This window comes from Anser cygnoides, chromosome 12, assembly GCF_040182565.1.
Source record: "Anser cygnoides isolate HZ-2024a breed goose chromosome 12, Taihu_goose_T2T_genome, whole genome shotgun sequence".
Classification (NCBI taxonomy): Eukaryota; Metazoa; Chordata; class Aves; order Anseriformes; family Anatidae; genus Anser; species Anser cygnoides.
Genome location: NC_089884.1, coordinates 13,818,729 through 13,845,891, shown reverse-complemented (window position 1 = coordinate 13,845,891; position 27,163 = coordinate 13,818,729). Strand labels below are relative to the sequence as shown.

General features: G+C 50.0%; 1 protein-coding gene across 2 annotated transcripts in view; it reads left to right on the top strand.

Annotated features, from left to right (window-relative positions):
* GNAO1 (G protein subunit alpha o1) overlaps positions 1 to 27,163 on the top strand; it is a 137,025-nt gene that overhangs the window by 23,645 nt on the left and 86,217 nt on the right. For both annotated transcript variants that reach the window (XM_067004694.1, XM_067004695.1), the window contains exon 3: positions 20,188 to 20,329. In XM_067004694.1, coding sequence (XP_066860795.1) covers positions 20,188 to 20,329 — 142 coding nt within the window. The remainder of the gene's footprint in view (positions 1 to 20,187; positions 20,330 to 27,163) is intronic.

The window sequence follows — 27,163 nt, the reverse complement described above, 5'->3', positions numbered from 1 at the left end:
CTCCCAGCAACAACACACCATTTTCCTCGTAAAATCGCAGAAGTGTTAATTATCCGGATCCAGTAATAGCACCAGCTATTTATTGAGGCTTGCTGCTTTCCCGAAAGAACAGGGTCTGGATCCCCGGTGGAACCATTCAGCCCCGGCTCTGACAATGCTGCTCTGCTGCGGGGCTTTCAGAGCACCAACAAAGATTTCTTCTCAGCCCTGGAGCTGCCTCCCGCCATGGTACAGATCTGACAAAGGCGAGAAGGAAGCAGAGTCATTTGCCACCACACATTGCTCGTTCTGTACTGTATTCCTTTCTCTTTATTCCTTGTAGAGCTTCATACAGAGAGGGACGCGGTGTTGCCTGCGTTTTGCAACCCAGCAGGCGAAAGCGACTCGTGTGGACTTTGGTGGCTGAGGGCGGTCAGAGCAAGGAGCAGGAGCACTGCCCAAGCCCTGATTTCCTGGAAAACCCACATGTTCACCCACCTGTAGTGAAAGCCACGGTATTTCCATGCACTTAAACTCTGAGTTAGAGCAGAGGGGGAAATACAGAGGGTAATGCAAAATTTTACAACCCTATTTTTGTATCCTCCTCGCCTCTACGTTCTTCCTCCTCCGCTGCATCAGTTACGTTGGGGACCGGCTGCATGCATGCGAATGCAGCGTCCTTTGGGCTCCATGCATATTCATGCTAACCAGGCTCCAGTTTCACTTCACGTAGGCTTTTCTCCAAGCAATTTTTGCTGTTGTTGTTGTTGTCGCAAAACATTTTAATTAATCAGGAATTTTAATTAATTGTAACCCCACTGAAAATGCCGACATAACAGCACAAATAAAAGGAGACAGTTGCTCAGGTCAGAGCTGCACATCTTCACTTAGCTGTACTCTGCGATCCCGCAGTACGATTACTGATGCAGGCACGGGGAAAATCCCGAATTGCGAGCGGCATCTTGATGTCGTGGAGGAACGTGGTGGTTTGGGCAGGTCAGGAAGCCTGCTTTGAAGCTCTGCCGGTAACACTAGGTTGGCATGCTGTTAACTGGGAAGCTGGTCCAAAAAGTTTTGCAGTGCCCTTTTTCTGGCTCTTCAGGTGCTCCAAGCAAGCAGTTTCTCCAAAGCACTCTGAATATGCCCTGTGTTTTCACGAAGCCCATCATCGCGTCATTTCTAGATGGATTTCCCTTGCAATGACTGAATGAGCAGCACTGCGTATTCCTTTGGCTAAGCCACTTCATAGGGACACTTCACACATGGCTGAGAGATCCCCTCCTTGCTCAACATCTCAGGAAAAGGAAAAATCTCCTCCTGGCCTCGGTCCTTGTCATTTGACCCCAATGCTCAGGAAACTAGGACTCCTTTGGTGGTGAGTTGAGGCTTGTCTGTCCGGTGGCAGAGGGCCTGGACCAGCTCTCAGCACACACACTGATTAATTTTGTGAGCCTGAAATTAATTTTCTGCTCCCTTTAAATGCGTGTGTGCTTTGGTGTACAGTCTGGACAACCCCCCAGCACAGCGTGAAGAACAGATTCTGGAAATATGTGAAAGCTTCATTTATTTAAACACCTAAATATTTAGAATCTCTATGTATCATTGGCATATTTCCCCACTACCCCTGCAATAAAAGGTTGCAGAAGGGTTTACACCTTGCAGGCCTGCCACGAGTGGTATTTACAGCCTGGTGGCTGGTGAGAGCTTAAGAGAAGCAGACAGGATTTCACCCCGGTGAGTTTGCAGCCATACCCATTATCTTTCTGGAGAGTCAGATGGTTTTTATGGGCTGGATGGATTTTTTTGTCATAAAATACCTGGCGCAGCGCGCTGGGTCCTGGTGCAGAGCAAGCGCACCTGCATGGGAGGTCTCGCTGTGCCTCCCATTGCTCTCTCTGGATCATAGCCACCTCCTCCCTTCCCACTGCGCCACTGGGACCCTTCCCTTGCCCCCAGACGATTTCTTCTCACTCTTACCAACCTAAGTCGACAGAGCACCACCGGCCTCAGCAGCGCTGCGTCGCAGGGCGAAGCCAAGGAGAGCCACGCGCTGTAGCCCGAGGCTGAAGGTTTACTCAAATTGATGAGCTCCTCAGAAGGATTGCTCTAAGTGACTCAGCTCTCAATCTGGTTAGCCCAACTTCATGGACTGCAGTAGAAATTTACCCTGAGTAACTCCTCGTCCCCCAGGTTATGCCTGGAAAGCAGCGCTGACTGCGCAGGAGTGTCCTGCGCACCCGTACTGTCTGCCCTTGCATTTTTGTATTTGCCCATGGTGACTTCTCCTCTTTCTCTTCTTCCATGTAATCTCCACTCATTTTCTCAGTACACATTCTTAATCTTTTTTTTTGGGGGGGGGGGGGGAGGGGGGTTCTTTTTGTAAACAGGTGGTTTTGTTTTTTGTTTTCCCCTATACTTAACTATTTTCTTCCTTTAAAAAGTACCTCTAAAAGTAAATGGGAATTGTTCCAGATGTTTGGGGCTTTCAGTATTTTTCCTCATTAACAGCTTTTTTCCCTTCTCTCCTCCTTTCTGTGTGTTTTAGTCTCCGCTTTTCCTCCCGTTCGCAGCTCTTACAGCTCCCTTGCCCCTCCCGGCCGGAGCGTACATCCCGCTTGCTTTCCAAATGTTGACAAGAATGTTTTGGAGGACGAGTGACTGACAGACAAACACCAGCCTCAAATACTCCGAATGCTCAGTTACTAATAGCTTTATTCCTGTCTGCACCGTAAGCAAAATAACCCCTGGAAGGGGTAGGCCATATTTTTAGCCAACCTTAAACTCAGCTTCTAAAAAACGGGTTTGTGCTCAGCTGTCTGTCTCACTCCTTGGACCGGCTTTCCCAAAGCAGACATTTAGGGGAGTGCTTTCCACTTTGTAGGGATGCCTAAATAAACTCTTGGAGGCGAGTTTCCTGCGGACACCTGGCAGTGCTGCATAGGACACAGGAAGGCAGGAGACACTTGCCTGGAGCTTTGCATTATGTCTGTTCCCGTGACTTGCACTAGCACCAGGAACCAAACAGGGTGAAATTCAGACCGCACCAAAAATAACGACGTGGTACAGACAGCCGGGACCTGTCCAACAGTCCCAGTCACTGCCAAATTCTGGTCTTGATTACTCCAATGTATCTCGAAGGAGATAAAATTTAGAACAGCTTAGGGAAGATAAATAAGGATGTTTCAGCTCTGTGCTGGCCTCGGATGTGCGTGACCTTGCCTTCCTCCTCTCCTATTGGTCTCAGGACAAGCCAGATTAAGGGGTGATCTCTTCCAAACAGTCTTCAGTTTGTTAAGCTGGTAAACAACGGCAAGGCAGGAAACCATGGCAAGATGGATAAAGCTTAGAAATCCCGGCTGGGATTTCCCTCCGATGTGCCTGTAGGGAGCAGGTGTTGTTAGCAGGGCTGATGCCTTGTGCAGCGCTCCTCTCCCTCTTCTCTCTTCCAGCCCGCCAGCTCCGGTCCCAAACCACTTACCAAAACCACCGCAACCTCCAGACACAGCCTCCCTCTGCCTCCCCTTGCCCAGCACCCCTGCTGCCACCTTGTCACCCCACCAAGGTGACGGCGTCTCAGTTGCACCGTGCCGCCTTCCTGCAGCACTTGGTGTCAACACAGCCTTCACTCGGGTGGAGCAGGAGGGGAGGCAGCGTGCTCGGCACAGGGTGGAGGCTCGCTGCCCTTCGAGGATGGAAAAAGGCTGGGGATTCTCGGGGGCGAGGGGCTGAGTTGCTGCTCGGTTGGGATTTTTTCTCCCTGCTCCCGCACTGGCAGCACAAACTAAAAATTCTTCTGCAAGGGCAGCATTAGAGGCTGCTGTGTTTGAAATGCTCTCGTTTGTTTGTAAGGGGTGACTCGTTTATGGCAAGGCAGCGCTGAAGCAGTTATGGCAATGCAAATGGAGAGGTACACCTTTCTCTTTTATTGAGTACCTGCAAAGCTAGGCACAGGGCACAGCCACAAAACCAGAGGGATTACAGAAGTGGATGTTGCTGTGCCTTAACTTAGTAATGAGGGATGCCACCAAAAACATGCAGGTAACCTTATAAACAGCACCACGTAAGATAGGGCATAGAGTGAGTGTGCAGTGTGCTCATTCATGTTCCACGTTGTTTTTCCTGGCTTTCAATCTGAGATATTTTCCCTGAGGCGAGCTGGTCCTGGTCCCTCTGCTGGACAGGATTCTCATTCACTGGGGCAGCAGGATAAGAGGAGCCCGACTCAGAAGACGTGGCTCCAAAATACTGGGGAGGAGCTGAAGGGCTGAAAAATTCAGCAGCAGAATCAGTTCTGCTGAGACAGCCCACAAAAACCAGTGAGGTAAAATTCAGAAACAAATATCAAGGTGCTGCATTTAGGGAGAAGAAGTTCGGCTGTCCCAGAGCTGCAGCTGTCCTGTGGGGGCATAACTCAATGTAAGGCAGGTTCTCGTTTGGACAGGGACGCTCTGCACCAGCCAGGTATCCTGCAGGAAACAAACCCAGTGCTTTGGAGTCCCAGCTCCAGATCTAAGTGAATATAGCAAAGGAAATGCAAGGCACGGGAACTGTGCAGTCCCTCCTGTGAAATACCTTCTCCGTGCAGGAGCAGAGCAGCATCCTTCCCCCCGTGCTCTAAGATGCTTCGGTTGCACTTCCACTCCGGAGGAGGATGGCAAACTGCCTCGATTGGTTACACGCAAACTGCTGGGAAAGGTTTTTCTTTCCAAACCAAGAGGCAGCTTTTCTGCTACACCAGCTTTTTCTGTTCCTTTGGCAGTTCCAGCTGTGTATGGAAAATCCAGACCAGCTGCAGACTCTCAGACATTGTTTTAGGACAGGACCTGTCAGGAGGAATGAGGCATCTGACGGCGACTTGCTGGTGCTGTGACTGTCACATGCGCAGGAGAGGCTGTGTTTGCCTTTGTGCACTCTGTCCTTTCCGTGTCTGCAAGAAGCGAGAGCCAGAGCAGCGCTTCCCTTTGCTCAGCATCACGTGCACCAGTAATAGCACGGTCACATACTCCGAGTTCAGGGGCAGGGACTGCGATCTTCACGAGGGAAGAGGCCGAGCACACTGGGGACAATGCTGCTACCCACATAAGCAGAAGATGACGGTCCTCAGCAAGTTCCTCCTGCAATATTGTGTTTGGTTATCATGGTTCCAGGTTTTGGTACGTTCCTGTCTCACAGGAACCTGTCCTGTTCGCAGCACCCGCAGGGGGACACGACCCACTGCCCAGACCTTTAAAGTAAAGCAAGTCAGGAGGATGGTGGGGCCAACTTCTCTGCTACAGCTTGGCTGACATCCGTGCTGCAGTCTTGCAGCCAAATTCTCGGCTGAAAGGACCAGATTTAGCAAATACACCAAACCAGGTCTTTACGCAGGTGAGAGTTAGCATGAGTCCTCTGAAGCCAAGCGATGGAAGTTTACCCTGTTGGAGAATTTTGCCACAGTGGATTTTTACTTGCCACAGGATTTTTTTCATTTCCCTGACCACTCTCTGGTCTTCGCCCCCACTTTACATGTATTCCCCATCTGTTCTCTCCCCCTATTGTTTTCCCGAGTGTTTTCTATGCCTGCTGCAAATCCAACAACACTCAAGTTCTCATTGAACTCCTGAACCCACCCTGTTCGAGTGGGTGCTAAATCAGGCAGGACAAGTCAAGCCAGCTCAAATTCTGATGACAGCAATTGCGCTTTTGGAAAATAATCGACAAACATGCTGCATTTAGACAAAGCTCGTCTAAGGGAGAGAGCCCGCTCACATTCTGCGCCTCTGGTCTGCAGAGCGCCAGTGTTCAAGTAGGACATTTTAATAACATCCTTCATGGACAAGTGTTTTGCTTGGAACCCTTTTTTCCTCCCTCCACTCAGACAATTGTCAGCGAAGGGACTCGCCGGGAACAAAATGGAATTAAATCTATTCAGAAAATTAGAACGTTCTGCATTTCTTTCTTTCTGTGCTGGATTCATTACTAGCCGGGCTATAATCTGCGTTTTTTTGCCTGAAGCACACTCCCACTCTTACCTCTTAACAGCAGTGCTGCTATTCTCGCAGATAAACAGGTCCTCCCTGAATGGATTGTAGCTCTCAGCCAAAGGCAGCCTGATGACAAGGGAAAAACAAACAAATGCATTCCCGGGGCCTGATCCGACTCCTAGGGAAGAGAACGGAAACCCTCGTAGATCGCAGTAGGGACGAAATTCAGAGTGTTACAGGCCCTTTGCCTTGCAGCAACGCATCCAGAGGAGCCCAGCCCTGGGTGATGGAGCGGAGCCTCCCACTCCTCTCAGGCTCTTTCTACGTTCTTTTTGGGACCCGGCTTCTTCTACAGCCTCTTTCTTGACGAAACCCAGAACGACACACGTTCATTATTTCAACACGTATCTATTCCAAGCTGGTTTCCTCCCATCCGTTTAATTCTGGTGGTCCCTGGGGGCATCACAGAGTTTACCTGTTTGAGTTCTGGCTGCCAAGGCTGTGCCAATATCGCTATTTCTGACCCCATGTTAGCTTGTGCCCTCGGCACATCTAGGTTCATTTTGACTCAGACACGTTTGCTTTCCACGTGCTGTGATCCCTTCTGCTGCAGCAGCTCTGCAGGGGGTTAGGAAACAATTCTGGGGCTGTGCACCAGGAGCCCTGGCTTGGAGGGTCCTGGCTGCCCCTCGGTACCTGTGCAACCACCAGCAGTACTGCTGCGTCTTTCCATCCTAACTGTTCCGACAGCTTGCTGCTGGTTATATCCCCTGCCCGGTTCTTGCATGCTTCTACAGCCTGGACCAGTGCTTTCGGTGACAGTAGGCTCACCATTGCTTTAAGTAAGAGGACTTTTATCAGCCACCGTTCCCATAATTTACCGGGGTTTGGAGTGGTAATGAGGATTTGGGTATGCAAAGAAACCCTAATGTACACAGGGAAATGAACTCAAGGGAGTGCAACCCCAAGCCTTGGGCACTAGTGACTACAAATAGGAGAGACAAAAGCCACACGTAGCTCTCCTGGGCTGGCAAACGCTATTTATCTTATTTGGTTAAATGACTGGGAACAGAAAGCTTTTCTTCCTTTTTGTTGCTGTGCCAGAGGGGAGCCATGGCAGTGCACGGTGCTCGCCCGACTTGGGCGAGGAGCTCTCCTGGCTGGCCTGCCACGGGAAGCCCAAGAACCACGGGCACGAGTCCATCGCTGCACCGCACAAACCAAAAGAACCCAAGGGCTCCTCTGGGCCTGATCGTGTCCAAAGAGCCACACATAAATCCAAGGGAGTGGGGAGGAGTTCTCGAAGATTAATTTTCTTTTGGGATAAAAAACATGGAACGCTTCCTTGCCAGGGATAGTTTCCAGCACCAAGCGGCGACTGTGGTCGCGAATGATCCTGCAGAGGACATGTGCCTGCTTGGTGTGCCTGGCAGCAGAGCTGCGTGTGCAAGGGGGGAGAAACGTGTTGATCTGCGACCCGACGTCCTCGCCGTCATAGCATTTTTGGCTCTCAGTTAGCGCTCCCGTCTATAATTTCGGAAGCCTCATTCTGCAGGGGGAAAAAATGCACCAGGCCTATTATTTCTGCTGGCAATGCTGGTCCTAAAAATAGCCGCTTGAATGACATTAAGGAAGCTGCATTTGAGTTCGTCAATAGATAAATTGTGAGTGGACAGCAGGAAATATTTCTAATGATGAAATGTGTTGCACTGGATCACTGTTCCTGGAGAAGAGGTGAAAGCCTCGCTGCCCGGGAGCTTTCAATGCAGGCTTTAGGAATAAAGAGGAGGGAACGGTCTAGCATCATGGCCTGATACTGGGAGCATTTTGGGATCAGTTTGAACACGTGCCACCCCGCAGAAATCCTCGAGAGGCCAAGACGTGGAGGGAATAGCAGCTGCCCCCCAGCCACACCTGGGCTCCCTGGAGAACAGTTTTCCCAGGGGACCCCTCCCCGCTCCATCAGTCTCCTTCCCATCTTCCCCGTTCCCTTGCCCCTTTCTCAGGCTCTTGATCAGACATCGGCAGCGAACAGAGCACCAGGGACAAAAGTGGTGTGCAGCCCTCCAGCCTTCTCCCAGAGCTGTGGCCGTCCTGCCCATGCCGGGAGCAGCCGGGCTTCGAGCCGGGCTTCCAGCTTGGGTGGCCGAGCAGCATTTTGCGTGAGTTATTGCATTTAACTCGATCGATTGATTGGTTAATGAGCCACTTGTGTGCCTTGGGTTACTCAGCAGTATTGCCTCTGCTTATAGATTAGGTGCTGCTTTTTATCACACATTTCCCCATATCCCATCAGTTGTAAATCTATTATATAGATATTAGTAATTTACAATCATCACTGTTTAAAGGGGACGCTGGCAGCGCTATTAAACGCTAAATTGGAGCTCCCTTACCTGTTTCCAAAGCCCAGATATTCTGGGCATTTGTTGTCTTTTCCTCCCCACTGTGGCCCAGCAGCCCCCCTCACCAGACCCTGTGGCCGCACAGACTGTCAGGGGCTGGAAGGGACCCTGAAAGATCATCTGAAGATCACTGAAAGATCATCCCAGCTGTGGGCGGCTTGTGCTCATGGGGACGCAGGTGAAGGAGGGACGTGGGGCACCAAGACACACACGCAGACACCACCTGCTAGGGCTCAGGTCAAGCTGTGAGCGGACAAGGTGATCTGTAATTGTTTGTGCTGCCCTCTCAAATGCGATAGAGGCTTCTGCAGCGTGAGTGGTCACAAGGAAGCGAGCAGAGACCTCCTCGTGCTCACCGCAGCCCCATTTCTCCAGGCAGGGCAAAGAGCTCATGGAGAGCTCTTGTCCCTGTCCGAACCCGGTCCCTTGTGCTGGGCGGCAGCCAGGGAGGAAGGGGAAGGCTTGTGCTGTCGGAAACCTCAAATGCTTTGAGGTCTCTGAAGTTTCCTAGATGCTTTCTGGAAAAACAAAAGCTTACCCCATCAAAAAGTTGCATCATCCAAATGCCAGCAGCACACCGACTACGTGGGTGGGAAGAGAGAGTCGGAGTAGTGTAAGCTAATTAAACATCAGCCTCTGTGAATCCAATCAAAGCTCTCCAGAAGGCAGGAATGTTTTTACACCAGGGATGGTTAAATAATGCTAGGGATGCGCCTAAACTCCGACTATCAGATGCAGAGTGAATTTATTACAAGGCAGATTTACTGAATCTAGCTGAATGCTTTGTAAGGAGGTTCAGGCACTTTGAGCTGCGATGCGTGCTGCTCGCAGGTACTCCCAGGCAAGATGTACGGGCATTTGGAAATGAAATCAATAAGGAATTTTGCAGTTGGAGATAAGGATGTGGGGGATGACAAGGATTGATGAGAGTAGGAGGAGGAACGTACTCATTTTTGGAGGTGTTTGTCACAGTGGTCACTTCCCAGCACGATGGCAAACCCATTTACCCATGCATTTAAGTGTGGGGCCGCTCTTCCTTACAGCTGTGTCCGCCTCGAAAGCTGGTGGTAGCTTCCTGAGCCAGAACTGGTATGGACACCCTGTGACAGCTGCTTATACCATTGCATTTGCTGCTTCTGCCTGGGTCTGGCGGGCACCAAGCAGCGAAATAGGGTGGAGGAAGAGGTGCCAAGCGGGCTCTCTGATGGCTGGCCCGAGGGGCTCGCTTCCCAGCAGTCTCCAGGTGATTTCTTGGTGGAGCAGAGCTCCTGGGACTCCCATTAACAGAACCGGGGCCTGGCGAGGAGAACTTAAGTGCCGGTCTGGCTCTGCACCAGGCTTTCAGATGCAGGAGCGTCTGGCCAGGGTACCCCAGGCACTCGATTCTCGATCCCTCTCCTCCGCTGGCAGGAGCTGCCGTGCCAGGAGCCACACGGAGCTCTAGGGGCACACAGGGACCTGGGCGAGGCTGGCGTGGCCACCAAGGGACATCACCGAGCTGCTCTGCTGCATGCCCATGGCCAGTCCTCAGTCCACTGGTTGCGCAGGAACCCTCCCAGGTAGAGCCATGTTCTTCTGCTGCCACTGGGAGTCACAGGACCATCCCTGGGTCTGGTCACAGAGCCCAGCTCCCTCCCGCAGAGCAGGGACACAAGCAACCCTCATCTTCCTCGAGGATGAGCACCCACAGCACCCCATTCAGGGCTGCACATGGCCTGAGGAGCAATGTTCTCACAGCCATCCACACCGGGGCACGCACCTCCACCTGGCTGCACCTCCTGTTCCCCAGTGTGGCAGCCGCAGCAGCTTGGGGAGAGGAGAGGAGGCAGAGGAGAGAGAAAAGAGGTGGAGGAGAGGGAAAGGGGGCAGAAGAGAAAGAGAGGAGGTGAAGGAGAGGACGAGGAGGTGGAGGGGAGAGAGAGGAGCCTCTGCACGCAGCAAGTCCTAAGAGCAGAGCCCTTGGTGCCAGGACATGCCGCAAGGCACTGAGGATGCCCAGCATCTTCCAGTGCTTTCTCAAACCATAGTAGTTGGGATACCTTGACTCAAAGGATGGGGGAAACCTTGGGGAAAGGTGGTTCCCTCTCACTTCTCAAGGCTGTGGCAGGGGAGATGTGGAGCGGAGGCAGGGCCCCTCTCTGGGTGTGTGTGCGGAGTTGGACCGGTCCAGGGCTTGTCCCCTGCTGGTGTTTTCTAAGCCTCAGCTGCAGGTGAGAACTCCTAAAAGGTTCACGTTTGACTGAATACTTACGGCAGGTGTCAGGGAAAAGCTGTGCGTTTGTCTTCCCTTCGGATAACCTGTGCTCTGAGTACAAGTGTAGAAAGTTATGATTTAAATATATCCAAATGCATATCATTAATTACAAGCGCAACATACCTCCTTCCTGCTGCGAAATCTTATTAACCGCACGGGTGGAATCCTAAAATGCTGAATCTGCCACATTTTGGCTCAAACTCTTCAGCTTGGGAAGTGTCAGCGCATGGAGCACACCGAGCAGCGGCTCCGGAGGACAGGGCATCCGCCATGTCCTTATCTCCACAGCAGAAACTGCACCCACGTTGCAAGAAAAACCGCAATTATGCAGACGAGATGTGGCTTTCTGCTGTCTGCAGCCGCAGGAGCACCAGAGACCAAATTGCAGTTCCTCCGCCCAGGACTTTCATCACATCTGCCCCATGTTCATTGTGAACATTTCCAGCAGTGGCAGATCCATTGCAGCCTTTGGGGAGTTTCTGCCGGCAGTCAGCTCCTCTCCCTCGACGCGTGATCCGTGGGGTGTGCTGCTCGAGTGTCTCCCCGATGGCAAGGCAAGCAGGCTGCAGAGCTGGGGACATCATCACTCAAGGAGCTGGGATGATGAGGGGAGGCTCACGTCAGCTCTGCAGCACTCCCCGGGGCTCGTGGCAAGCACAGCGCTCGGAGATGGAGCCCCTGAGCTGTAATCATGCCAGGGAGGAGGGACAGGGTGCAAGGAATGGCAGAAGCACTCTTTTTGGAATCGATTCCTTCTCAGCCCAGCATGTTAAAGCACCAAACGTACTGAAAAACAAAGATCTGCTACCAGAGCTAATCAAACCCATCAGCCAGTGCTTCAGAAAGACAGTCGCTGCAAGGTTTGATATCCCGAAAAAGCAAAGCTGCTTTAAAGCATATTTTTATTTTAGCTTAGCGTTTTCATGGCAGCACATGATTCCTAATGAGCGACAGCACAGCTACGACACACGCAGATATTTCAGCTCTGCAAGATCAGCCCTAGGCACAGGGGAAGTAGCTTTGAATCCCAAGGGATTTTGGTAGACTGGGAGGCTTCGGAAGGCAGGGTTTGTTTTGTGAGGAACCACGTACCTCCTACCAAACCTGTTGTTGATGTGCGGAGAGAATCGTGCGCCAGTGAACTGAGGGCTCTGGGCAGCTGCACAAAATATGCAAAACAAAAAAAGCAATATGCTTTATTTTTTTTGTGGGATTTGGTGGTGTTACTTGATTGTGAGGATGGACTCCATGGGCAGATAAAGAGGCTGAATACTTCTCCCATTTCCTCCGTTGTCCACAGGGTGTTTGGTTGTGGAGACCAAAATCTGAAAAGGGTTTGAAAGGCAAAGTCACCTTCCAGCTATCAAAATACTTCAGATGAGGCAGATGGGAAACCAAAAATATTATTTAGGTTTGGGCAGTAAAACTGACATTGAACCCATTTGCCTCATTTTTCAGGCTCTGATGATAGTTAATGACAGCTTACAGAAGTTGTAAGTGATCTAAAAAAGCCATAAAAAGCTGCTTTGTGTCCTTGTTCGGGGGATGAATTTAACAAAACCATTACGGGGCTTTAAAACACTGTTTTGACTTTCTAGAACCAGCTGCGGGATGATCCAGCTGCGGTTGGATCCCCCGTGCATCTAAGAGAACATTTAAGAGGATTAATCCCAATAATTTTAATTCAACAAAATGACCTTATGTAACACGACCGAGGAATTAATGAGAATTCGCGCATGTGGGTCATCACCGGCCCGGTGGATTTTTTCCCTGGGGGATCTCACTGGTCCCAGGCAGAGGATGGACAAAGTAGATTGACAATGTAGCCCGTTGCATGGGATCAAAAACTAAGTCACTCCAAGCAGGAACCCTTCTTCCTTCGCTGCATTATTATTTGGGAGCGCACCAAGAAGACGAGTGCAGCTGTCAGCCTCTGCTGGTGCTATTTGAAACCCTCCTGGCCCCGAGGCGTTTTCCCCAGAAAAACGCAATCTCATCTAATGCAAACGCTGCTGCAGGACTATGTGCTGTCCAGCTGTCTTTTTATAATCAAAAGAAAGCCTGAGCTAATGGTTTTTGACTGTGTTTCTTCGCTGTTCGTACTGAGCAGAGCAGGATGCATATTACAGCTAATTAGGTGCATGGAGGGTAGTCAGTGTTTGATCTCGATATTAAAGGCCCCCGGAGAGGGCATGTTAGCAAAGTTACACAACTCCAAATTTCATTGAAACCAAACCGTGCCAATGCCCTGACCTTACATAAAACCCAAGCCTGCTCCCTGCCCGGGGCTGGTTGGGGACAGCCTCGCCTGCGTCCCTCCTTGCTCTTTTTCCTTCCCATTCGGGCAGGTTTTTAGTTTGGCTTTTGGCAGCATACGAAAGTGATTTCAGGCAGCAAGGAGGAGAGATTCGTGCTTCTTCTATATCAGCAGATGGGGTGGATTTTCTCCTCTGACACATCCCAGCAGCACCCACCCATCTGCATGCTGCCAGGAAAGGGCTGAGGTCGGGTTCTGCCCTGGAGCGGCGCCATGATGCTGGTCACGGTGCTGGGGACCTGTCCCCTGCGTGCACAAAGGAGCCACCTCCAGCAGCGTTTGCCTTTTGGAAATGGGGTAAATATGTTAAGGGGCAACGCTGAATTACAGGAGGTTGAAAGAGATGCTCTATATTTGGGGTAGAGTTACACCATCGCTGTTGGGGTCTTCCCTTTGGTGTCTGCGGAGGAATGCTATCAGTAGGGTGAATTGTGCAAGTACAGCCACGCTTTTTGCAGCCCCTGGGCACAAGGAGGCTTGGTGTGGGTGCCGCTTGTTCCCCAGGGTGCTTCCTTTTCTTGGCTCTGTGTTGTTAAGTGCCAAAGGGCGGCCACATTCCTGTCAGGTCTGGCAGGAGCACTCGTGCACCAGCTGGCTGTGCCCTACCTGCTCGGCATTGCCTTCTGGTGAAATAGCAGTAGTGGTGCCTTCCATTTATCAACAGCAATTTGTTGCTTTCAGGATGTGGTAGACTATTTACACTCTTAAACTTATTTTGTATACACAACACTTAAAAACAGAGCATTTCTCTGCCCTGCTTCCTGCTGGGAAATGGCAATACTAAAACAGCCTCACAGAGCAAGCCAAGGAAGGGTCGTTGGTGCATCCCAAAAGCATGGTACAAAAAGCAGCTCCCAGTGAAGGACACGTGGCAGGGAACTGAGAACACGGCCCAGGAACCCCCTCAAGGTATCCCAGAGCCAAAACGAAGCATTAATGCAGAGCTCAGTTAGAAAATAATCTGAGTAAGAGCTGCTTCAAAAAAGCCATAGGACCTCAGGGACTCAGCACCACGTTGGCAGTTCTCTTTAGCGCGCTTGTTTCTAGTTCTGGTCTGTATTAAACCGGAAATGAAGAGTAATGTGCATGTTTAATATACCTGCAAACAAGCTGAAAGGAAAGGCTTTCAGGTAGATCAGGGTCTGGCCCCTACCTGCCTGGAAGCTAGTCATTGCTAGCTCAGCAGCAGTTCATCTACAGGCAAAAATAAGGCACACGAGAGAGTTTCTCATAACATCAGTTTTAGCTTTCTGCCCAGCAGTTAAGGTACAGAAGCACATGGCTAGCTTTAACTGGACCTCATGAAGGCATTAGAGTTACTTACACGCGTTGATATTGGACACAAATTTTGCCTTAGAGGAGCAAGAATGCTGCTGCCCGGTACAGGTCCATGAAACTTTTGCAGTTCATCTGAGGAGGGATAATCTCAAACGTGTCCAGGGCTGTAGATTTTGGCAGCATATTTCAATCCCCTGATGGATTTGCTTGTTTTTTAACAGGAACCAGCTGGTCAGTTACAATAACATTTTTGCATGCAAGAAATACTTCGGTGGTAGGAATTCAGTTTTGAGAGACCCAAAGGTATTTCCTCCATGAAGGAGATTTCCCCCAGCTGGGATTCTGTCACGGGGCTCCATCCATATTTCTTGGACGGGAGTTAAAAATCCAGGTTGAAAATGTTAAACTCTTTAAAATGAGCTCTGTCTGCAACTTCCAGGTCACCCTGACTAAGGAAGTTGTTTTTCTTTGCAAAAAAGCAGGCATCTTAATCTCTGCCTCAGCGAATTTCTTGCAGGAATAGGATGTACGATGTGTCATTCAAGCACAGCCCGAGTGGAAGAAGTCTGAGAGTTTTGAGAGATTTTCACCCTCTCGTGAAGGTCTGAACGGGGCTTTTGCAGCCTTTGAAACACAAGGTCATGGGCATCTGCGTTGATTTAGTTTAACATAATCCAGGAGTTTTTAATCGCATTTCAAGCTATTAAACGAGTGAGAACAAAATCACTGGAATTTAGCTTCATAACTCTCCCATAAACAAACTTTTTAGCCTGGCATCAAGATAAAAATAATTTTAAAAAATAACTGATTATGTCTGGCAGAAAATTTTCCATCAAAATTTGATCAACCACTTCCCTTCCCTGCGTATTAAAGTAAGGTTTTTTGCTTGCTTATTTCTTCCCATTTGCAAACAAAGCCCACAGAGGTTTTGGAATTTTGTTGCAGGATCTCGGGGTGCATTTGCGAGCTCCCCTGGCCTGTTGAGGATGTAGGGGACTATCCTGAGCCACCTAGGCTGCAGCTGAGCTGCGGTGCTCAGCATCTTCCTTCCCCGCACTCGCAGCTACCCGCAGCCCTGGGAGGTGAAATTCGTCTCTGTCCAAAAGCTGTGCAGCGGCCTTTAAGTCCCTTAATTTGTTAAGATGAAGGTGAGGAGCAAGGACTGCTTTTACAGGAACCGGACCGTTCATTTGCGAGGTGCTTGCTCGCAGTACGCTTCTGGTATAATCATCTCCTGGCGCTGTTGTGCCCAGTTTTATTCAAGCAAATCGCTGTAGTTTCAGAGATGTGCATTGATACGGAAAAACTTCATTCGGCTGGAAACATCTTGCTGATTGAAAGTAAATCATCTTAGGTAGAACAGGAACAGTATGGGATTTATTTTCTCTGCTAGGTAACTGGAAGTCTCCACGTACGTCTTTCATGGCGCTGCCGACAGCTCGAAGCCACACAAGGTTCCCTGAATTTAGCAGGAAGCATTTCAGAGGCTTTGGCTGGAGGCTTTGGAGCAGTAAGAACGTCCAGAAGATGAGCAGGGCTGTGTCAGACCGGAGGAAGTGCCTGCATGCAAAGCTACAAAAAGGATGGAGCATGCTGAAGAAGGGGGGACAGAGGTGTTGGCAGCGTCTCCGCTGCTGATCACTGATCACTTCTCCTTGAGGGCACTCAGAGGACTGGTGAGGTACCATGAGACAGGAAAAATGCAGGCATGGTGCTTGTCTTTAAATGTAGAGGGAGAAAAGAGGAGTAAAAGAGTTACCGAACAGTCAACTTTGAACAGCTTTCAAGGGAGCCGAACTATCAAACAGTTTGTAAGCACCTAGGAGATAAAAAGGGAGATGGGGGACATCCAGCGTGGCTTATTCGAAAAACGAGGCATGTTAAATTAATCTCATCTCCTTCCTTGGCAGGAAGGAGAGCAATAGTTGATGCCATGTCTACATTTTGGGAAGGGTCCCACATGACTTTCATAAAGTGACCTGGAGGAAGAGCCTAGATAAAGCTGCCCCACATCTGACATAAAAATGGGTGGGTAGCACCGCTTCCTCCTGGAGTACAGGGTACCAGTGGTTTGGGGGCAGAGCAGAGGACCCAGGGGTCTGGCAGGGAGGTTTTGGGGACAGACGGACAAGTATTCCCCCAGGACTGACCTGGGTAAGCTGGGATCAGCCCAAAGGTTGAGACCCAGCCCTACTGAGTTGGAGCCGTGGTGTGTTTCGCTCAGAAAACCATTTCCCAATGGCCGGGGCACCGCATGGCAGTGGGGACATGCGATGGCGTGATCCGGGGCTTTGCTTTTTTAATACGCTCAATTTTTAAGCAAAAGGCTGAAGGCACGTAAGTGCTTTGTTGAATGGAAGCCAAAGCGAGCTGCTACGCAGAATGCAACCCCTGTTTCCAAGTATTTCATTTATTTTGTAATTAAGCAATAATCACCAAGGCACTGGGCACTTCTTCAGGATTAATGACTTGCTGGGGGATGGCAAAAGATCTGCTCTGCAGCAGAGCCCTTTTCCTCAGCAAATACCTGTCTGTTAATGCCACCCTAAAACGAACATGACAATGTAAGATGCAAGCGTATGGGCTTTGTGTTGGTGGCTGATGGACAGGAAGCAGGCATTAATAGGTACAGTAGGCAATCAACTTGTTTCAGTTGTCTCGCACCATCCCATTCAGAGCACGATGTTTCATTAATCTCTCGGTGAATGAAATGGCTTTTTAATTGCTCAGAATCGCTTTTAAAAATTCCAGCATTGTCTCCCCCCTCTCCGCAGCCCCCGGGATCCTCTTAAATCCCTTTTCTTCCTCTGCCCTGGGAAGAACCAGCTCCAGCATGGCAGAGTATGGATTTCAGACAGAAAAAAATACAAGCCCTTTGGAAAACAGGACTCAATTTTTTAGTGCTGAAAACCCTCTGTTCCCATGAATTTGCAAGTTGCTTAAGGACCAGCCCACCCTGCCTGAATCTTTAAAGGCTTCCCAGCCTTGACACGCTGCTCACTTCTATTCGTTCCTACACGCTTTGCATTTCTAATGGCCACAGCTGACTGTAGGATCCGAAACTCACTGCTGCTTGTGTCCCGGGGCATTTTCCCTAGCAGTGTACCTCCCAGGCGGTGCTGGAGCTTTAGAGGTAACGTCGTGAGGGTCTGTCCCCATAAAATGAAGCACAGCAGCCGTCCTGCAGGCAAGGAGAAAGGCACATCCCAACAGGGTGAGTGACAGCAGGAACATTCCCAAAGAACCACCGAAGAGGCTGCCAGAAGGTTTCAGCGAGCAGCTCACCAAGGCGAGCAAGAAGGGAAACGTTTTGCTCAAAGCATATAGGACAATAAACCAGTTCACAGTGTCCTAGCAGCCTTTGGAACAGCACTAGTCAGTGGGGATTTGCTCGCTCAAATCTTAGGTAATGTGCTAACTGCGTGATTGATTAATCCGTAGGTACTTCCTACAGCAGAACTTCAATACTGGCATCTGCAGCGCTGCTTTCAGTCGCGGTGGCTGCCTTCCCAGAGAAATTTCACAGAAGAACAATCGTTTTTTTTTTTCCTCCGTGTTCTTTTATGCCCCGTTTAAAAGCAACGCTTTTATGTCTGCGCTCTGAAGGATGTCAACGTGTTGCCCCGTCAGCAGGATGTTCGCCAAGGGGCACCGGAGCTGCTCTCCATCGCTTAACTCTACCTCTGCATGGCAGGGGGCTCACTGCTTTGGATGGTTTGGAAACACCAAGGTTTTGCACTTAGAGATGAAAGTGTCAGGCAACAACTTCATGGCACGGGGACGGAGACGTTTTAAAGGAGGGCAGAGCTCACCTCTTCCTGCTTAGCCCTGTTTTTGCCGCATGCTGTCCCTATCTGATGCCTGTCGGTGATGGGCAGAACCCAAACCAGCCCAAGGTTTTCCTTGCTCCCCTTTCCACCAGTGCAGAGCATCTGGACTAGACACATCTCCTCTGCATCCTCCTGCAGCCCTTACGCTGCCCCTTGTGCCTGTTCCCCTTCTCACCCGTTTCATATTCCCCTCTGTTCCCTTCTCTTCATTGCCCCGAGCATCATTCAGTGCCCCCTGCCCCCAAATCCCACCCCAAACCGACCAGCCAAAAGGGTTGAATTATTTCTGGTGATGCTGTTGCTAACCGCCCTCCTGCCTCCCGCAGGACTCCTGCTGCTTGGGGCTTGTGGCTGCCGTGCCGCTAGCTGGGGGAACTGGTGCTGTACAGGCTGAATTCAGCAGATTCCTGTGCTTTGTGCCAGCCGTAACTCTTCAGGTTTGACTGCAACTTTTGGCAAAGCGCATTTCCCAGTGGTTCAGCAGCTCGTCTGGGTAACGTGAAATGATCCATGCGATGCAGTGCTGACACCCAGCTCTGCGGCCCCGCTCCTTCCCCGTTACCCGGAGCAGTCCAGCGTGAGTACTGGGTGCACACCAAACAAAAGCCACAAAGCAGAAGTTATGCTGCTGTCCATAAGTCTTTTTAAAAGCCAGACTAGCTCTAAGTGGGGGCTCTGCCCAGATACTCAGATCAGCAGCTTAAAAATGCCCTGGACTGTTAATTTGAGCTACTGCCCCGTCTTGGTCTGCCTCTGCTTTTAGCTGTATTTCTGCAGGACTCGAGGTGTGTTGGAGCGAGCCCTCCCAGGAGGCCGGTGGTCAGTGTCATGCTGGGGAGGGCAGAGGGTCAGCCACTTGCCTTAAAACACCTTCCCCTGAGCTTCGCCTCATGGGAAGTGGAGCTGTGCCTTGGTCAGCGTGTTTGTGTCAGCCCTGCTCTGGGTGTAGCCATCCAGCAGTAACACGAGGCTGGCAGCCAGCCCTGTTCTCCGCTGCCACCCCAGCGCTGTATCCATTGCAGGCTCACATATGATCCCTGCTAGACCTCCCTCTCCTGGGGGGAGATGCCAGCGTTGGTCAAGACCTTGGTTTGTGATGCAGAAAAAAAAAAAAAAGTCCTGTTATGGACAGGCTGCTTGGTTTTATCAGCGGCAAATCTGTTACCGAATCTTATCTGTTGTCTGGTGAGATCTGAGGCTGAGCGAGGAAGGAGTGCATTTGGGCTAAGCGGATCATCTTCTCTGCTAGTATTTAAGAGACGGGATCATAACTTATGTCTTCACTGGGAAGAATTGTTGTCAAACTCAATTAGCTCTGGGAGCGCTATCTGTTCTCTACACACACCCTGCCGTAGCTCTCGAGTTACTGAGAGATGGAGAAATCACAGGGACCAGTCTTCTGCCCAGGCTGTGGCAGTGCTCTGCGATGAAGTGCAGGATTTTGTGTCCTGCTATGGGCCTCTGAAGAAGATCTGGGCTGGGAGGAGCACTGTGATGCTGGCCCCCAGGCGCAGGGCCATGGCAGGGTCTCACTCCATCAGATATTTCCTTTTGCAGGGTCTGGCAGACCAAAAACTCCCAGCACAGCTTGGGAAGGAGGTGTGTGAAGAGCTGCAAGCACTTTGTGTGCTGCACAACTAAATCTCTTCCTTTATCCATGCCTGTGCCCGCGTGCACACAGGGGATTTCAACTCGGACTCCTTTTGTAGGCACCCCAGGAGTTACTATGAAAAGGGCCAGCCAAGACTTAAGGTTTTCCATCACCTTTAAGATCTGATCTGATGGTCATTGCAAGCAGTGAGCGTATTTCCGTAGACCTGGATAGGAAAGATAAGCTGTGACGTGGAAACCTCTTCCTTGTGACCAGCACAGATGTGAACAGGGGGCTGACCAGGCTCCAAGTCGGGGTGCGGTGCTTACGGTTTGGCCGGGAGGGAGGGACCGGCTGCGTGACCCCGCACCAGACCTCCTTGGCAGAGAGCAAAAGGGATGGGCTCGGATGCCCTTGTGGTGAACAACCAGAGAGGTTTAAAAAGAAATGCTGCCTAAATTAACTGGATCAGGCTGGCAGATGTGCTCTTCAAAGGAGCACAGCTCTGTTTGAAATGTTTCCCCCATTAAAATGCCATTCTCAACAGGTTTTTGTCCTTTGCTTTTTCTTCAGGATCATCCACGAGGATGGCTTCTCTGGAGAAGACGTGAAGCAGTACAAGCCAGTGGTCTACAGCAACACTATACAGTCACTGGCAGCTATTGTACGTGCCATGGATACCTTGGGCATCGAGTATGGAGATAAGGAACGACGGGTGAGTTAAAGTCACCACGGCTTGCGTACAGACTGCGGAGTGCTTGGGTACTCCAGAGCACAAACAGGATGTGTTAGCGCGATCTGAATGTCTTGGAGGGAAAAGGAGGGAGGGGAAAGATTCACATTACTGTTTGTTGCCTATTGCATGAAGTTTATGTAGCAAATAGGTGCATAGGTGCAATTGCACATGACATACCCACTAAGTTAGGAAGCGTGGCCCTAGGGATCTCTGTGTCAAAACAGCCACAATCTCTCATGCCCTGGCACTGGCCAGGCCACATAAAAAATAATTCTGTTCATCTAGGGACAGCCTAGAGAGAGGTACTGACAGACCAGGGGAAACAGTGAGAAGATGTGTCCTATCTACTGCGCGTGTGCTGGATACTAAGCTGCAAGAAGCGATGTCTCAGGGAGAAGTCTTGCTGTTCTTCAGATCCCTTCCACCAGCCTGCTAATGGAGGAAGGCTTTCAGGATGAACTGCGCTTTTGCAGGGGCTTGACTGGCTTTTACTCACGTCCCCCATTCAAGCGTGCCCAAGGAGCAGTTTCACTTGCAAACAGGAAGGTGTATTGATCCAGTGAGGTTATTACAGACAGGGTCTTGGGTAGCAGCGTTGGCGTGTTTCTGCCGGCATAACAATTTGATGGCTGGCAGTCTTCTCAGGCCACACACCTAAGCTACCCTGTCCTTTTGCAGTTGCTCCTCTGTTGTTACTTTAACCAGCTCCCTATTTTTAAACAGTGGCTCCTTTGCCAGGTAACTCTGCCATCCTCTGTCTTTCCTTTTTGCCTTTGTGGATCAAAGCAAGACCACATGAAGAAACACAGAGCTCTAGGGAAGTCAAGACCACTCTTTTTGCAGAAGGTAAAACTAGTTGGTTTCACTGGAAATAAAATAATTTCAGACTGAAGACCTGGTAGAAGCAAAGTCCTGTATGCCACTGAGTTTATCATAACTATTTTTAGGTAGCTATCAAATGACAGATGTATTACATACCCCAAACTCCTTATCTAAGGGTTGATAATAAAAGCATTCAGTGGAAAGGATGCCAAAATCCTGCTGTGGTGTTACTGTATAAAGAGGTACTTTATTTCTCCCAATCGCAAAGGGGCATTTGGATTTCTTTGCATCTAGGGATTTTTCCCACAGGAACTCTAAATCCTGGAGACTTTTTCATCCCAAATGCAGTGATGATACAATAATGGAGTTCTTGTGAGCTTGCCGAGAACTAATGCTGATGGCTTTCAAACTGACTACATTAATCTGTTGATTACTCAGTGACTCAGCTCTCAGCAAGGCAACGTATCTTGTCTCAGCTAAAAACCTATGTCCAGGAAAACAGAAACAAATCATTCCCCGTGTCTGATAAACAGTCTGTGGCAGACAGCTTTAAATTGTAAATTTTCTTTTCTTTTTGTAATGCCTGAAGCCCTAATTCTAAGGAAGAAAACTCAGCATTGCTTCAGTGTAAGGCCTGGCGAAGCAGGGGGCACGGAGGGGGAGAGCTGTTATCAGGGCTGCCAGGAATGAGAGATGGAGTTCTGGGCTGCATGAAATGTCACGTCCATTCATATTCCCTACGGAAAAGATGCCAAATGTTCCTAGGATCATACGGGAATTCAGGCTAGAGAGGACCTCAGGAGGCATCTGGCCCAAGCTCCTGAGAAGGCAAGGGTAAGCTCTGAGGTCAGCCCAAGGTTGCTCAGGGCTTTATCCAGTCGGGTCTGAAATCCCCCAAGGATGGAGACTGCACAGCCTCTTTGGGCAGCCTACACCACTGTTTTAGTGTCCCCATGTGTTTCGCCATATATCTGGCATGAACCACTCGTATTTCAACTTAAGCTTTATGGCAGTACAGATCTTCAGATCTTCACTGTCAATCCCACAGCAGCCTGGGAGGGGGGGACGCAGAGTGTCTTCTCCCTTCACAGACTTAATACTCCTTCATCCAGCAGCAGATGGAGGGGAAAGAAACCAAGAAATGGCCTCTCAGGCTGTGGGCTTACACTTGCTCCTTTCTCTTAGTCAACCTCCACAAAAAGTTGCTGGTATTAGTAGGAAATACTATTTATTTTAATCTTGCAAAGAAATGCATGGCTTCTGCTCCCCTGCTTTTGTTATTAATACACAGCTGCTATAAAGAGAGGCCATTAAACAGGCGATTTGTTGAGTATTATGCTACACAGTTCATCCCTTTTCAAGCAGAGCTTTTCTATTTTAAAAGTCATTCCCCAGCCAAGGGTTTCCAATGCAAATCTTTTTGTGGGGGATTTTCCCTGCTCATCAGTTAAGCCCCCAGGAGAACAGGCTTCAGCAAAGGGGAGCTGGAGCTGGGCTGCTCCGACCCCTGTTCAGCAGCAGGGACAGAGGGGGACATGGCCCCGGGACAGGTTTTCTCCAGCCTCTGTTCAGTTCTTAGAGCTTTCCCCCCCCAAGACTTCACAGGAGATGCGTCTCCTCCTTTATTCCTTCAGAATGGCACTCTGACAATGTTCGGAGCGAGGGAAAAAACCACCTCACCCTCCCCTACGTAATAAGTGTGAATTGGACGATTTGTACTTTTGTTATTGAGGTGAAATAACCAAATCCTCTCTCGCTCGTCTTCTTTTTCTGCTGCCCTTAATTATGCCTCCAGTATTTAGTCTAATGGAAGTGAAAGGCTGGGGGAAGAGTCCAGGCTAAATCTCTTTGCTTCTGTCAGTCAAAAGGCGATGAAGATAGGAAATACGAGCTAAAAAGACAAAATTAATCACAAAAAGCAGACGCTTCAGGTCTCCCTGACCTGCTCTGCCGATAAGGACCTGTCCCCAGGTTAGGGACAAAACAATCTGCGTGTAGGATTTCACTTTTATATGTGGTCCTTGCTCTGGAAACAAGCTTTCTTTCCGCCCTTCTGTCTGCCTGGTGAAAGGTTCATGGTCTGCAGGCAATGCCCAGGTCCTCGTTCCTTACCCTGTGCGGGCAGATGGAGCACATCCTGCCATCACGCGTCACGTTGCCACCGGTGCACAGCCCAGAGCGTCCATCTGAAACTCCTCCAGAAACGCTGTGTCAGTGCTATGCCACAAACCTTTTCACGTGCCACAAACAGGCAGGGGGTTAAAAGAGCAGTCCCTGAGGAGATAGGGCCTGCGGGAGGCCTGGAGGTGTCCCTCAACTTCTGGGCCATCAGCGCTCTGTCCTCCCTCCCTGCCTAGCACAGAGCAAGTGAATCCATGAAGGCTACAAAACCAGCTGTAGAGTGTGTTGATATTAGCATAAACCAGACAGAAATAGGCTGAAATTGTTCTATAATTACTCAACAGAGAATCCCGGTATCAGTCGCAGGGATCAGATACAAACACCTGAGGTGGTGGCAGGTTCACAGGCCCAGGGCTTGGGAGGTGGCAGGAAATGGCCTTAAAATTGAATTTTTTTTCCCAGTGGGAGTCTGGAAATGTCTCTGCTTCAGCTATGAAAGGGAAAACTACAAAGCGGCTGAAGTGTTAAAAATTTTCTATGGGGATTTTTTTTTTTCCTTTCAGGCTTTGTAGCAAAATGTGTCTGCGGCGGCCTTATGTTTTATGCAACGTCTAACTCCTGTGCTGTGGAGCTAAGGGGAGACATATAGGTGTGACATTTTAAAATACCAGTTAGTGATGTAAAAAAATAAATAAGTGGTTCATTTTTAATCTGTTTAAAGCAATCAAACAACCCAACTGAGCTGGCTGGCACAGGGAGCCATGCGTGCTGGAGCTGCCCCCAGCCTGCACCCAGACAGCCGGTGTCAGCGATGGGAACGTAACCGAAGTGTTAATTGTGCCTGGTCATCAGCATTCGCCTGGATGTCCAGCAGCGGCTGAAGCCTGCTTGCTTGCTGCATGCCCTGCAGCATGCACAGCCCGTTCCTGGTTCCTGTGGTGTTGGGTCTGATGGGCTCACCGCTGGAACAGCACCAGACAAATGCTTCAGCCTGTCCTTCTCTAATGCTTAAAGATCTGTCGGGTTCCTACATTAAGGCCAAAGCCAGCTTTCTCACACGCCCCCTCTTCGTCCCTCCACAAGGTGTATTTCAGTTACCATCGTTCACGTTTTTGAGCAGCGGGGACAAATAAAAGGCAGGGCATTTCCCGAGAGGTGGGAAAAATGAAACGAAAAGGAAAGCACTTGTAATTTTCGCAGCCTGCCTTGTTGCCGGGGAGATGGTTGGCTCATTCAAGGCAGGCTTGTTGTTGTTGGCTGAGGTGGCCCATGTATTGGGAATCAGTGCTGCAAAATGAGGGTGGGGGAGAAAGAAAGAGAGCACAAAGCCCAGTGCAAACTCTGCTGGAGGCTCTGTAGCCAGAAGCTCTGTCTTCCGTATCCCTCTGATGTATTTTCCTCCTTCGCCACCTTCTAGTCCCTTGACACCCTGAAAATACAAAATCTTGCCGTAGTAAATGACCACAGTAAAGATAGAGCAGAGTATGAAGACAGTTTATGATAGCCCTTTGCACCAAAAGAGCCTGAAGCCGTCTACTTCCATGGCTTCCCTCTGCCTCTTACGGGGTCAGACCCACCCATCACTGCAGGAGCCCGGCCGTACTAGCAGAGACACATGGCTGGACCTGGGAGACCTTGCTTTGCTTTGCTTCACTTTGCTTCGCTTCACTTTGCTTCGCTTCACTTTGCTTTGCTTTGCTTCGCTTTGCTTTGCTGCAGCAGCATGGCTTGGCTCCGTGCTGCTGCCAGCCTGAGTCGTGGCCATCCAGTCAATAATACGTGATGCTCTTCATACAGCAAGAAGGATCGCTCCAGAACCGGTGTCTGTTTCTCTGTAGTCATGCTACTAATAGATAGCATTTAGAGTGGAGACAAAATAAGCTTGTACCATGGCTATAAACACATCACGGGTCGCTCTCGCAGACAGAATTTGGCCTAGAAGAGCCCTCCGATTAAATAAGCAGGTTGCAGAGATGGAGGTTGCCAAGTCTTCGTGTAGAGTTTACTTAGGCTAAGTTTGTCAATCTGTCCTCCTTTCCAACCTGGGTAATTACAATAGAAAACTGGCAATTCATTCAAGGCTGAAATGCGACCTTAGGTCTGGCACCGCCTGCCTTGCAGCTATTTATAGGGTGGCAGTAGTAGCAATAAACGATAGTCAGAACCCCGCTCTGCCACAGACAGGGGAAGAAATCCTGAGTTTGTGAGGGAGGGTGATGATACCAGCTCTGAGGAGAAGGGGAGGGATGGGGACTCGAGCAGAAATAGCCTAGAAGATGTAATGGCAGTGCAAAAAGCCAGGTGCTCGGGGCAAGCGAGAAACTGCTACACCCAGCAGCAGTATCAACCAACCTCCCTGCCCCTACAAGACAATCGATCACCACCAGAGCCCTAAAAACCAAAGTTTCCTTTCCCCTTTACTTCCCCAGAGTGGCCCAGCATGCGTATTTTTAGTTAAAATTCCTAAAGAGTGAAAAAAGGCCTTGTGAAATGGAGCCGGCAGGAGGCAGGGGGGAGTGGGCGGCAGGCACGTAGCGAGTTGGAAACGTGCATCACGGGGAAGGCGCTGCCTTGCTGAGCGCTCGATGCGACGGTTTGGGGCCTGCTTCGGGATAATATCTGTCGTGTTGTCATGGCGATGTGTTCATCCTCACGCAAAAGTAAACACCGGGTCTGCTTTTTGGAGTCTCCCTGAAGCTGTGGGCTGGCACAGTGGTGGTGAATGGGCAGCAGTTGGGGGACGGGACGTGATAGGTGTTCACCCCTTCTGCCAATCCCGCCACACTTGGAAACCTGTTCCTAAGAAACACATTTCTAGGGGGAAAAAAATGTGTTTTGATCCACTTCAGCATCCTGTCTAAGTGAGGCAGATGAGAAGAATTGATGCAATCACACCTCAAAATGCCATTCAGATCTGTTTCTTTGGTGAGCGCTTGGCATCAGCCAGACACTGCACACTGCTGACACCTTCTCCCATGCTGCATTCCAATCTGAGCTTAGCTTTATGGCTCATGCTATCAAACCAGTGACCAGAACAGATGCCATCAATTAAAATTAGCCTTTTAATTTTCTTTTGAAGAAAAACAGAGGGAAAGAGATGTCTCAGGGGATCGCTGATAAGAAAGAGACCACAGTTGTCTAGCTCCAACGCCAACCACTAGATTGCATCTAATCACATCTTTCACCACCTAGAGAGGGTTTTAAAGAAAAGGGTGCCCGAGTCTTCCCAGGGATATACAGTGAGACAGTGAGAGGACAAGGCATTGGTCACAGATCCCAGGAAAGGGAATTTCAGCCGGACACAGGCTCGGACACATAGTACTTCCCCTCTTCTGTCCGTGCCATCAGAAGAGGTCAGGACAACCCACTCTCGAAGGGCCACCCAGCACTTTGGGAATTAAAATGTGGAGGCCTAAGAGTGGCCTAAGGACATTTGTGTGGGGGAATAAAAATAAGAAATCCCCAAAAGGTGGTTTCTAAATTATAAGTGTTGCCTTGCTCTTCAGCTAGCCAGCAGGAGAAAACATTCAGGTGAAGTCGCGTGACGTTGTTCAGTCCCCGGCTGGTGGAAACACAAAGTCTTCAGGTGCAAGCGCATCTTTGGAGCTGTTTTGTTTCTGGTGCTTCTGCTTTCAGCTGCCATTTTAGGCTTGATTTCTGGGTAGTGAAGAACACTAGTACTCCATCGGGTGTAACTGAGAAGGAGCCCCGTGTCCCCCAGCGCTGTACAGCATCCCTGTCCCCCTGTGGAAACGCAGAGCCCATGCTGTAGGGAGGCTCGTCGTTCCTGTTCCTTGCCTGCAGGCGCTCTCTTTTCACCGAGAGGGTGATGTATTTTTCCCCCACGAGCTTTGTGTGTTTGATAGGGTT